The sequence below is a fragment of the Scyliorhinus canicula genome, chromosome 12 (genome assembly GCF_902713615.1).
Source record: "Scyliorhinus canicula chromosome 12, sScyCan1.1, whole genome shotgun sequence".
Lineage (NCBI taxonomy): Eukaryota > Metazoa > Chordata > Chondrichthyes > Carcharhiniformes > Scyliorhinidae > Scyliorhinus > Scyliorhinus canicula.
In genome coordinates, this window is record NC_052157.1 from 130447549 (window position 1) to 130461614 (window position 14066).

At 41.3% G+C, this 14066-nt stretch overlaps 1 protein-coding gene across 2 annotated transcripts in view; it reads right to left on the reverse strand.

The window, feature by feature from the left end:
- Positions 1–1111: 1111 nt before the first annotated feature.
- The window catches only part of LOC119974838 (unconventional myosin-XIX), a 47629-nt gene continuing 34674 nt past the window's right edge, over positions 1112–14066 (reverse strand). The window contains exons 18-24 of one of the 2 annotated variants that reach the window (XM_038814125.1): positions 13923–13993; positions 13414–13526; positions 12827–12999; positions 11004–11133; positions 4993–5078; positions 3742–4074; positions 1112–3608 (exon numbers count right to left, since the gene is read on the reverse strand). In XM_038814125.1, the coding sequence (XP_038670053.1) occupies positions 3495–3608; positions 3742–4074; positions 4993–5078; positions 11004–11133; positions 12827–12999; positions 13414–13526; positions 13923–13993 (1020 nt within the window). In that variant the 3' untranslated portion in view covers positions 1112–3494. Of the gene's footprint in view, positions 3609–3741; positions 4075–4992; positions 5079–11003; positions 11134–12826; positions 13155–13413; positions 13527–13922; positions 13994–14066 lie in introns of those variants that run through there. The other variant, XM_038814126.1, reaches the window with a different exon arrangement.

Here is a 14066-nt window from a genome sequence, read left to right on the forward strand (position 1 = left end):
CATGGAACTCATGGTCTTGAGGAGGTGCCAGGTGTGTGATGGAGTCCCATCTGAGTGGATTCCTGCTTGGATGGAATTTCACATTGGCTGAAGGCCTGACCACCACCAACCTCTCCCCCCACCCCCCCTCCCCAGATCCTGAGCTACCTCGTAGAAATGCCCTCCATACCCTTTCATACCACGCAGGAAAGTTTCCTATATGGGCTGCTGCTACACATCCTTCACTTCCTTGTCCTCGCCTGGACATGCCTTATTGCCATACGGCAGCCCTCTTTCGTAACAGAGGACTTGGGGTGGAGTGCTTTGCATGCAGCAGTGCCACATAGCAGTCAGTTACAATGTTCACAGACTTCCAAGATACCTGCCCTTTATGGACCAGGTTTATATCGGTTATAGGCTGCACTCGTCAGTTTTTAAAAAATCTTGTAGTTTTGTTTGCACTTCAGCCCCACCCGGTACAGAGGGGGTCAGATAGGGAGGACCACCTCTTCATGACCCTGCACCTGGGCCTGGCTAAGCTTGTCATCAACAGGTTGAGGCAGCAGGCGATCAAGGGGGCTGTCCGACCCTACTGTCTGTCCCTCTTCTGCGGCTACATGTCCCTGGAGAGGAAACCTTGAGACCTTCCGTGTCCATTGGGCACTGCAGGAGCTGCCTTATTGACCCCGTTAAAAACATTAAACCAAAATGTGATAAAGTTCCATTTGTGACACTGTTTTTGGTTTAAGGCGGTTTCCCTTTAAGGAGCTGTCCCTTTAATTTGTCCCTCGGTTCATTTGATTTCATTTACTTAGTTATGTGTGTTGAACAACATAATTGGAAAGGTTACTAATGGTCAAGACTAGGAAATTGGCCTAAGGAACTCCTGTAGCAATCTTATAGAAAAATAAACTTCAATTTTCAATCAGGCTGATTGGACAGCAAACCTCCTGGCTTTATAGCTGTACGGAATTTAAGGGACAGAAATCAATTTTAAGGGTTGATCAAAATCTTTAGACACCGCAATTGTGAAAAAGTTATATTAGCATTGCAAGAAAATGCAAGCTGAAGAGATGAGCAAAATACCTTAAAAACCTTCCATTAAAGAATTTAAAAACAATGAATGCCAAAATGCTTAGGGGTACATGTTTAATGCCACATAAATCAGTTTCTCATTTGTACATATAGTTTGCTTTCATGGAATACATAACTAGATGAATACTTAAATCATTTATCAATCATGTACTTTTGAAAGAAGCAAATTTCATCAATCCCATGTTTTTGGTTTAATAATGGTCCCTTGATTTGAAGTAACCACAGAATAGAGAAATGAAGAGATTCCTGCCTGAGGTTGCACTGCACAGTGAATAAAAGTGCAGTGCATTCCAGTGCAAGCCAACACCCAAAAATGTGTACCTTTGTTTTTTTTCATAATGCAACTACAGCCCCATTGTTATTGGCAGACAGGAGTCTAGTAGTTTCCATTACTCTGTAGGGTTACCATCCGTCAGTAATATGGTTCAACATGGATTCTTTTTTAATGAAAATTACCAATTTGGCAAAGTTTATTCTTGAAACTAAACATTTTTAAACTTGCATTAGTTCATAATGTGAATACTTAGTGCAACGTTATTGTCCAGTTAAAACTTTGGCAGCCCTCATCATACTATCAAGACTGTTCATAATACACATTTATTTTGTTACTTCCATGAATGACAGTTGAATATAGTGCTGTAATGAATTGAAACGACAAATCAGTTAGCCCTCGGAAATAGTTTCAACAAAGGATTGGACACTTAGCAACTCAAGTGATACAGAGCTTAGCAGCAAATTGGAGGATGTGGAATCCAATACTCTTAACTTGGACCATCTAGCAGATTGATCCCAAATACTTGTTCAACTCTGTGAAAGGTGGCAGGCCTGATCACGCCCCATCAGAGATGACAATAAGTGGCAGAAAGTAGATGAAAAAACACTTTTCTAAAAGAATTGTTGCTTTGCCAGAGAACCTGGGTGCTCAACCCTCATCACGTTTATAATAAAGATTTTCTTGCCACTTCAATCCATTTGATAAGTTGAGCACTATTAGCTTCCAATTAAGCCCTTTTTGTTCTGTTGACCTGGACTTCCATTTGGAAGACATATATCCTGGAATGGACTGCAGAACAATATTTATATATAGCCTATATTATTGTCCAAAAATTCTTATCTCATAGCTATATGGAAAGACTAATCTAAAAATAATTTAGTGTGTTACAATGTTATCTCTAGTATCTCGAGGGATTTATCAAGACAAGATAGCCATGTCTTTCCACAATACCCAAGAGTATCAATACTGTGCAAGAGAGTCATTTGAACGTTTCAGTGTCATTTGTGGGGTTTTTTTTTTTTAAACAGTCAGTGCTCAACATTAAAAAGTCAGAAAAATTGTTTTCTTTGGTCTGGTTCCAAAGATTGTCGTAGTGCTAATCATGTTTGTAAAGATGATCAAAAACAAAGTAGTGTTATTTAATTCAATTAGTAAAGGCTGCAGAAGACCAAACAACTAAGCAAAACTCTCAAATGTTTCCCCGAGATAAGAGTCAGATTTTAAATGTCTCACAATTAGAAAAATAAGAAAATATTTTAAGTTTCTCCAATTTCAAGACATTCCTGAATTTTAAAACAAAAGACAACATTCTTAACTGTAGTGCCCCTAGGAGCACACATTCACTGTAGGATTGACACAATGCGACGAAAGGCCTCTTTTCTGTGCTGGAAAACTATGACTCCATTTTGTTCCAATCCTGGGATAAGGCACATATTTGTGCAACTTGGATTTCGGCATGTATAATGGAATAGTCATGAACTATGATATATTGGATTAAATTTTTCATCAGAAAGGCAGTACAAGCTCAGACTTATAAGAAAGTGTAGTGTGCAGTAAAAGGCAGTACTTCGGGTGAGACCCCCCCATGTTGAGATTCTCAAGATAATCGCAGTAATGCACCATTCAAATTTTGCTTTTTTTTTTTAAATGTCATTTTGTTAAACAATAAAGTTCAATCAGACTTAGGGCAGCAGAGTGACGCAGTGCTTAGCACTGCTGCCTCACAGCGCTGAGGACCCGGGTTTGATCCCAGCCCTGGGTCATTGTCCGTGTGGGGTTTGCACATTCTCCCAATGTCTGCGTGGGTCTCACCCCCACAACCCAAAAAGATGTGGTTAGGTGGGTTGGCCACGCTAAATTGCCCCTTAATTGGAAGAAAAAATAATTGGATATTCTACATTTTTTTTTAAAAGTTCAATCAGACTTCATGTGAATTGTTCTCAATTAGGTGTGAAGTCAAAATTGATGGGTTTTTTGGTGATAGATTGTTCTTGCAATACAATTTGATTTTATTCAAACCTCATTACTATCCATCAGTAACGTAGACCAGTGAAAGGGTTGATTGACATTTCTACCCATGGCTTCTACCAGCAAGTTTATGCAAGACTTGTAGTAACATGTTTCTATATAAAGGAGCATGGTTAAGTTACATCTTTTCCAATAAGATCTGGTTAAAGCCAATGATGGTGCATTTTGGGTGTTCTGGAAAGATATCAGCAAAAAGCAATGGAGATCGCCTGCAGTGGAACTTTATTTGTACCTGGGGGAAAGAAAAGTAAATATAAAATTAATTACATTACATGCTAAATACAAGTTACTGTTAAATATAGCACAACTATCTCTTAATGTAAATACAAATACCATTTAATTTACACAAAAAAAATACTCCTTACCTCAGGTAAAGCTCTAATAGAAGCAATACCCTGATCAGACTGATTACGTTCCACCTTTTGGTTACTTCTCCATTTTACCTTCAAGGCAGCCAGTCGCGTAAAGGCCTTAAGTGTTCCAGATACGGATGGAGTCATTCCAGTAATGCTAGAAGATGACAGGATTAGACCCAGAGGCCAGCAGAGTAACTTTAGACCTTGAAACTGAGCACCTTGGGAAAGCTTGTTTGGTGAATCATGTAGTGGAGTGCAAATAGGAGAACCTGGAATCAATTCCATTTCTTTAAAATCTGCTGTTTCATCCAATTCTTCTGCTGCCAAGGTTTCCATTTTAATCTAAACAGTTAGCAATTGAAAAGAAGAGATTAGTTGAATAGCTGAGTTTACGCTCCTGCATTCTCAACTCAGGAGTCAGCAAGGCTGAGAGTTTGTCCCATTCCAGGATGCGTATACATAGTATAAGCTAGCATCACAGTGCAATACTCTCGGGTGCTGTCTTTTCAAAGAGACATTAAAAAAGTCTCTTTAGCACAGGTAAAGAGGTGAAATAGCTCCATTGAAAGAGAAAGGAAAGAACAACATTGCATTTATATAACAATTAATGTTCTGAACACATCACAACACACTTTACAAGTAAGGCCTTTGTTTCGTAGTAGATTCATTATTATGTAGGAGAATGGAACCGGAAGTTCTTGTTGCATCCTGGCCCAACATTCCACACTTGAACCGTCACAACCAATATATAGGTTAACTGTGTATGGGATAAAACGCATGCTTCCTTTCTCTGAACAAGTGACTACACTTCAAAATTACTCACTAAATGTGAAAGATCCACAAAACAGTTTAAAAATATTAAAAGGTTATTTAAAATGTAAGTAAATTTTATTTTTCTGTCTTTCTATTGTTCGGTATACGTTATAGTAAAATACGGATTCAGAAACTTATCCTGTTGCAACTCCTGCTGAATGAATGCCAGGATTTTTATTTTGTAACTCGCTACTAAAATAAACTTTTTAAAACACTGAAATACTGGAGTCTACATTGGTAAGCCAAAAATGGCATTTGTTCATTTTACAGAAGTCTGGTCCAATATCTACTGTAATGCCATACTTCGGATACAAGACATTAATGGAATGCATGTAAATTTTAAAAAATTAACTCTGCAGAGTTTCAATAACTTTTGGAGATGAATTTTGAATTGTATTCAGTTAAGCTCGATACAGTAGCATCTCCAATTTCAAAATTGCAACTCACTTTCCAGGTTTTCCATGCTCGTTGCAGCACCACAGCAGCACAATGGAGTTTTTTAATCCACTGTCTGGTCAACCACGATCTGATAGCTGCGGAAAAACAAGTAAATTAACTGAACTTGCAAAGATGCACTGCTTGTATCGGCGATGAATTGCTACAAACGATACAAATGTAAACCTTTAAGCCTCTTGTATGGATTTGGCTTTGTAACTTATTCAAAAAAAAATTGTCTGCCTGCATTCAGTTGGAAACTGAAGTTGCGAGTCCTATTTGCACATATGTCAGCATGTATGTGGGAGGCAACAGACTTGTTTCTGCTGGACCAGGAACATTTGCAAAATGGTTAATAGCTGCTATTACCAATTTTCTGACAAATTAAAAATGAGTGTGGCTGCATGGTTGCACAGTGGTTAACACAGTTGTTTCACAGCTCCAGGGTCCCAGGTTCGATTCCCAGCTTGGGTCAGGTCTGCACGTTCTCCCAGTGTCTGCATTAATTTCCTCTGGGAGCTGCGGTTTCCTCCCACAGTCCAAAGATGTGCAGGTTAGGTTGATTGGCCATGCTAAATTGCCCATAGTGTTCAAAAAGGATAGGTGGGGTTAATGGGTTTGGGGGGATAGGGTGGAGGTAGGGCCTGGGTGGGTTGGTCTTTCCAGTGCGGACTCGATGGGCCAAATGGCCTCCTTCTGAACTGTAAATTCTATGTCTGTCTAAGTGCTGCATTTGGCAAGAGTTACTTAAAAATTATTTTGGGAGCATATCAAGTCCCGATGTGTTACAGGATTACGTAAATTCTGCATGACATTTTTAGACAACCAGCTTGTTGATAAATTGGCCAGAAGTGGTGTACCTTGATATTTGTCTTTCGGTCAATGATGAGCGGAACTAGCGATCAAAAATATGAATTGGGTTAGTTATGGTGGTGCTGGGCTTAGTGGTGGGGAAAGCTGGAGCCGAGGCTGAAGCTGGAAGCCAGGAATGGCAGGTGGGGCAAGGGGAGAATAAAAATTTAATTTGAAGTCGAAATAGGCGAGTTGAAGGATACAATCACATCAAAAATCTAATATGGAGAGCTGTGTGCATGGGTCACTCCATAGTTTAGGAACAATGTTCGATACCTTAAATTACTTTTTCTTGCTCGTCTTTTAACACATGTATAACAGCAACACTTTATTCAATATATATTGAAACTGTACAAAAATAAAATACTGCAGATGCTGGAAATCTGAAATAAAAACAGAAATTGCTGGATATACGGAGCAGATGTTGCAGTATCTGTGGGGCTGAGTTCTGACAGAAAATCAACCTGCAACGTTAACTGTTTCGGTCTCCACAGATGCACGCTAGCGCCGCAGTATTACATGTTACAACTTGTTCTTTGAAACGACTCCGAGTCAGAATCACATGGAAGTAATTGTTGCAGGATTAACACAGTTTGCTGTGACAGCAACTGCGATGGAATTAATTTAGTCAGACTTCAAATGGTTAAATCTTCAAACCTCAGTGTTAAAAGAAACTGAAGGAAATTGAAGATGTGGCCATCAGAACTCACCACTGCTCTATGTTCAGAATTGTGCCTTTGAATTGAACAACTGTAAATAGGGGTGGCGGTGGCGTAGTGATATTGTCGCTGGACTGGCAATCCAGAGACCCAGGATAATGATCCGAGGACCCGGGTTTGAATCACACCATGGCAGGTGGTGGAATTTAAACTCAATAAAATATCTGGAATTCAAAGTCTAGTGATGACCATGAAACCATTGTCGATTGTCATAAAAACCCATCACTAATGTCCTTTAGGGAAGGAAATCTGCCGTTCTTACCTGGTCTGGCCTATGTGACTCCAAACCAAAGCAATATGGTTGACTCTTAAATGTCCTCTGAAATGGCCCAGCAAGCCACACAGTTGTATTCAACCACCACGAAAACAGAAAAAAGGAATGAAACCGGACGGACCACCCGGCATCGAACCAGACACTGGAAACAACGGCAAACCCAGCGCTGTCGACCCTGCCAAGTCCTCCTCACTAACATCTGGGGACTTCTGCCAGAGCTGGGAGAGCTGTCTCACAGACTAGTTAAGCAACAGCCTGACAGTCATACTTACAGAATCATACCTTGCAGCCAATATCCCAGACAGCACTATCACCATTCTTGGGTATATCTTGTCACACTGGCAGGACAGACCCAGCAGAAGTGGCGGTACAGTGGTATCCAGTTGGGAGGAAGTTGCCCTGGGAGTCCTCAACATCAACTCGCGTCTCATGGCTTCAGGTTAAACATGGGCAAGGAAAGCCCCTGCTGATTACCATGTATCAACCACCATCAGCTGATGAATCAGTACTCCTCCCTGTTGAGCACCACTTAGAAGAAGCACAGAGTGTGGCAAGGGCGCAGAATATGCTCCGGGTGGTGGACTTCAATGCCTGCCATAGGAGCATCTGTCCATAATAGTATTGGTAGAAGTGACCACCGCACAGTCCTAGTGGAGACAAAGTCCCATCTTCACATTGAGGATACCCTCCATCATGTGGTGTAGCACTACCACCGTGCTAAATGGGATAGACTTCGAACAGATCTAGCAGCTCACGACTGGGCATCCATGAGGCGCTGTGGGCCATCAGCAGCAGCAGAATTGTATTCAACCACAATCTGCAACCTCCTGGCCCGGTGTATCCCCCACTCAACCTTTACCACCAAGCCAGGAGATCAACCCTGGTTCAATGAAAAGTGCAAGAGAGCATGCCGGGAGCAACATTAAGCATACCAAAAAATGAGGTGTCAACATGGTTAAAAGTACAAGACAGGACTACGTGTGTGTCAAACACATAAGCTACAAGTAATAGACAGAGCTAAGTGATTCCACAACAAACACATCAGAGCTAAGCTCTGCTACATCCAGCCGTGAATGGTGTTGGACAATTAAACAACTCACTGGAGGAGGAGGCTCCACAAATATCCCCATCTTCGCAAAAATCTTCGGCAGCAGTGCCAAGTGGATGATCCATTTCAGCCTCCTCCAAAGGTCCCCAGCATCACAGATGTCAGTCTCCAGCCAATCCACGTGGTGGATTCACGCCATGTGGTGTCAAGAAATGGCTGAAAGAACTGGATACTGCAAAGGCTATGGGTCCTGACAAAATTCTGGCAATAATACTGAAGATTTGTGGTCCAGAAATTGCCACAACCCTAGCCAAGCTGTTCCAGTACAGCTACAGCATTGGCATTAACCGGCAATGTGGAGAACTGCCCAGGTATTCCTGTACACAAAAAACACAACAAATCCAACATAGCCAATTAGCATCCCATCAGTCTACTCTCGATCATGAGTAAAGTGATGGAAGGGGTCGACAACAGCATTATCAAGTGGCACTTACTAAGCAATAACCTGCTCACGGATGCTCAGTTTGCATTCCATCAGGGTCACACTCAGCTTCTGATCTCATTACAACCTTGGTTCAAACATGGACAAAAGAGTTGGAAAGCCAGAGGTGAGGCGAGATTGGCTGCCCTTGACATCGAGGCAACATTTGACCAAGTGTGGCATTAAGGAGTCCTAGCAAAACTAGAATCAAGGGAATTAGGGGGAAAATTCTCCACTGGTTGGAATCATACCTGGCACAAAGGAAGATGGTTGTGGTGGTTGGAAGCCAATCATCTTGGCTCGAGGACAGCACTGCAGGGGTTCATCGAGGTAATGTCCTCGGCCCAAACATCTTCATCTGCTTCATTAATGACTTTCCTTCCACCATGAGGTCAGACTTCATAATGTTCAGCACCATTTGGGACAACCTCAGATGCCTAAGCAGTCCATGTCCAAATGCAACAAGATCTGGATAATAGCCAGGTTTGGGCTCACAATTGGCAAATAACAATTGTGCCACACAAGTGCCAGGCAATGACTATCTCCAACAAGAGAGGATGTAACCATTGACTTTCAATGGCATTACCATCACTGAAGCCCCGACCATCAGCATCCTGGGGTTTGCCATTGACAAGAAACTGAATTGGACCAATCATATAAATACAATGGCTACAAGAGCAGCTCAAAGGCAAGGAATCCTGCAGCGGGTTACTCACCTGCTGATTCCCCAAAGTCTGTTCAGCATTTACAAGGCACAAATCAGGATTGTGATGAAATACTCTCCACTTGCCTGGATGTGTGCAGCTCCAACAACATTCAAGAAACCAAACACTATCCTGGACAAAGCAGTCCACTTAATTGGTGCCCCTTCCACAAACATTCACTCCCTCCACCACCGATGAAAAGTGGCAGCCGTGTACATTTACAAGATGCACTGCAGGAACTCACCAAGTTTCCTTAGACAGCACCTTCCAAACTCATGACCACTACCATCTAGAAGGACAAGGGCAGCAGATACATGGGAACACCATCACCTGGAGGTTCCCCTCCAAGTGACTCATCATCCCGACTTGGAAATATATCGCTGTTCTGTTCCTTCAATGTCGCTGGGTCAAAATCCTGGAACTGCCTCCCTTACAGAATGGTGGGTGTACCTACACCTCAGGATTGCAGCGGTTCAAGAAGGCAGTCCACCACCACCTTCTCAATGGCAGTTAGGGATGGGCAATAAATGCTGGCCTAGCCAGCGATGCCAACATTGCGTAAATAAATAAAAATAAATTGCGGAGGAGTCGAGGTATTTTAGGAGTCCGTGTACACAAATCAGTAAAAAGGTAGTGTTTGCCGGTATAAAACATAGTTAAAATTCTCGTGAAATGCGAACCTGTATTTCAGGTGATTGAAAGGCAAATGGGGTGAAGAAAATTATGCTTCAGTTGTACAGACAATGCACCCCAACTGGAGTACTATATTCAATTATGGGAGTTATTGGAACTCAGCAAAGATGAGGGTATATTGGTCTGGGACCGGCTAAATCACAAATAGACTAGAATGATACCAAGAGTTAAATTGTGACAGCTTGTAAATACTTGGTTTATATAATCCCTCAAGTTTCTACAGCTGACAGATCATTTCTCCTACGTTTAAAATGTTAAAAGTGATTGAATAGAGTAGATGCAGAGGAACTATTTTCTCCACGGGAACACAGAATAAAAGAGCATAATCTTTAAATTAGAGCTACATCAAGGATCAAATCAGGAAGCACTATTTTATATAAAAAAAGTAATGGGAATCTGGAACTCGCTCTCCAAAAAGGCCGTGATTGCTGGATCAATTGGAATTTTCACGGTGGACCTATTTGCATTAGGTCGAGGGAAATCAAGGACTATAGATCAAAGACAGATAAATAGCGTTGAAATACAGCGGTTAATACTGTTGCCTCACAGTGCCAATGACCCGGGTTCGATTACGGCTGTGGGTGACTGTCTGTGTGCAGTTTGGATGTTCTCCGGTAATCTACGTGGGTTTCCTCTGGGTGCTCCAGTTTCCTCCCACAGTCCAAAGATGTACTGTTAAATGGGGTTATGGGGGCTGTGAGGAATGTGGCGACTAGGGGCTTTTCACAGTAACTTCATCTGAAGCCTACTTGTGACAACAAGCATTTTTCATTTCATTTTTTTCGGCGGGCTGGTGAAGACTCGATGGGCCAAATGGCCTCCTCGGCACTGTAGGGATTCTATGGACCTCTGATCCGCTGAACAGTGGAACAGGTTTGAGGTGCTTAATGCCCTAAATCTGTTCCCCATGTTTGCTTGGATCGAGTTTGCAAATTCACCGCAGTGTTGTATGGAAGGGGAATACCAATTCTGCTCTTAATGACACTAAAAAAGCTTTCAATGTTACTTTCCTAATTTAATGCGAACTGGAAAATTCCAAAAGTTAATAAGGAAATGAGATAATTTGCTAATGTCACAATAATTCAATGCTTCCAAGGCGGAGTTCAGGCAACTGTTGGGCACAGCAGAGGGAGACCTCCTGATGAGCCAGAGGCGAGAACGATTGAGGCAAACACTAATTCCTAAAATGAATTGCGTTCCATTTCAACACTAAAATCTATCAGAAAATCAGCTGTAAGGGTGTAACACTTGCCTGCTTGAATGATAGTTGCTGCTCGTCTCAATCGTGCTAATTTTCTCCGGCGATATTGTCGCCAACTACATTGAATACAAAGTGCTTTCTTGGAAAGTGTTTGACTCCTTGCACTTTCAAGCAATTCGAGCTAAAAGGGATTTAATAGATTAAACATTTACTAACCATTTAAAACATTTTCATCCCCTCACAATTTGCTTTGCAGTAATGACAACTCAAAAGTAGTAAGCAAGCAAATGTAGTTTACATGGACTTGAAGGTTTCAAATAAGAGACCATTAAATAAAATTAAAGCACATGAAATTGAAAGCAAATTGTTGACCTCGATAGGAAATTAGCTAGGTGGTAGAAGACTTGGAGTTGGGATCTCAGCGATGCACTCGAATTGGAAGGAGATTATTGATGATATTCCACAAGGATTTCTGCTGGGGTCCTAATTATTTAATTATACTTGTTAATGAGTTAAATAATACAATAGACAGTAATACTCCCAAGTTTGCTAATCCAGGTCAAAGATTTGTGGCAGAACAGTCAGGAATGTGATGGAATACGCGCCACTTGTCCCCAATAACACCCAAGAAGCTTGCCACCATGCAAGACAAAGTAGCCCACTTGATAGGCATGCCATCCACAAACATTCACCCCTCCACCACCAATGCATAGTAGCAGCAGGGCGTACTATCTACAAGATGCACTACAGGAACTTACCAAGGCTCTTTAGACCAAACCTTCCAAACCCACAATCACTATTATCCGGAAGGACAAGAGCAGCAGATGCATGGGAACACCAGCACCTGGAAGTTCCCACCAAGCCACTCACCATGCTGACTTGGAAATATATTACCGTTCTTTCATTGTTGCCAGGTCAAAAATCTTGGGAACCCCCTCCCTAACAACACTGTGGCATACCTACACCACACGGACTGTAGTGGTTCGAGAAGGCAGCCCCACACTACCTTCTCAAGGGGAATTAGGGATGGGCAATAAATGCTGGCCCTTGAATTAATAAAACAGGCAGGAAAACAATAATAAAATTACAAAGACATTGATACATGAAGTAAGGGGCAAAACTGTGACAGATGAATTCATCATAGGCAAGTGAGAGATCATCCATTTTACACCCAAAAAGATAGATCATTTTTTTTTTGTTTTTAAATGGTGGAAGAACATTCCTAGTGAAGGCCATAGAGATTTAGGAGTCAGGTACAAAAAAAATTGGTAATTTATATTGAGAGAGGGCTAGGAAGTGGAAGAGATTTTGTTACAACTGTACAAAGACCTTCTTAGGCCATATCTTAGTATTGTATACAGTTTTGGGCATTGCACCTGAGAAATGCTACACTGCCAGCGCAGATTGACCAGAAAGTTACCTGGGTTCTAAGGTTAGATTGTGAGGAGAGATGCCATACACTAGACTTGCACTTCCTGGATTAAAAGGCTTAGGAATGATTTCATGGAGTTATTTTGGATTTTGAAAGAAATTGACAAACTTCTTCGGCCGCTGTCTTGGACAAAGGGACGGAATCTTAAAATTAGAGCCAGGCCATGCGTAAGAGAGGTTAGGAAACATTCTCCAAACAAAAAGAGTGATGCAAGCGTGGAGCACTTGTCTCAAGAAGCAATAGATGCTAGCTCAGTTAATAATTCTAAGGTTTGTGATTGGTAGATTTTTGCCAGCCAAGGATGTTAAGCCAGGGCGGTTGAGAGTGTCACATCATGACTTCGAATGGTAGACAGGTTTGAGTGTTTGAATAGCCTATTCCTGTTCTTTAATGAGAAATCAAATCTGTAACCAGATAGAGAATTTTGACTTGGGCAACTTACCATAATATAAGTCATGAACACTTTTGTGTTGCCGCAATGTATCATTGATCTACATGACCTGTTCTCGGCTGGCGTATAGGATGATGTGGCACTTTGGCCAGCTAATACATTAGTGAGAATGTCCTGCACGGTGACTTGCAATGCCTCAGTGCTGCCATCTGTTGATGATGAACCTGCAAAGGCAAACGATATCCATTTCCATGGCAACAGCATCTTCAGTACAGGCAGACGTGAGAAAGCAGAGATACCGCAGCAAAGTTGAGTCAATTAGCAAGCTGAAGGCAGCAAACAGAAAATTCAGGAATTGGTGTAGTCAAATCGAGAGAAACTGGAAGGGGAGAGAGAGAGAGAGAGAGAGAATGAGAAAAAAAAAACAAAGGAAAAAGGAGAGAAAATTAAAGAGAACAAATCTAATATAGCACCAGTGACAAAAACGCAGCACTAAACTTAACAGTACATAAATAAAGTTACTTTACTATATATGAGGTTACAGCATCAATACAGGACCAAAACGGAAGAAATGTAGCTGAATTACAGTTCATGTTGTAAATGTTGCTCCTAAAATTAACAGAATAAATATGACAAACCTTTCCTCTTTTTTGCAGGAGAGCATCCATTAAAGCTAGCTGCATTTTTAAAATGGCATTGCCAATATGTTCTCAGAAGCCCATAGCGTTCCAAAAAATGCTGATATGGGACCCTAAATTGCAAAACACCGTATGTGAACAAAAATGTAGTTTACAAAGCATACCTCATTAAACAGTGAGTTTTTAATCCAGGTCAAATAAAGTGCAAATTTCACACTGCTATATCCTTCCCAAAGGAACCAGCCATCAAATCAATCAGTATTTGCTGTCTGACTGGTCTGATTTGTAGCTTCTTCACTAAGTGATTTCCACAATTAGTTATTCATAGCCCATCAGAATCAAATAGGCCATAATTATTATATATTATGTTCCATTAAGCTTTAGGCGTACTTCAAGATCTATAATGAGCTCAAGTTCCCTTATTCTACTCAGGCAATTAATACATGACACACAAGGAGCAATGAGTTCTTACCATTTGAGAAAGGTAACATGGTAATAGGCTAACGTACCTAATAGGGAATCCAACTGCACTGATGTTGATTGTTTCAACTATACCACAAGCTTCTAGCTGGCTGAGAATCTAAAGCAAACAGATCACTTCATGAAAAAAAGCTCAAGTACTCTCAAATGTGTGATGCAAAGTTTTTTCTGGC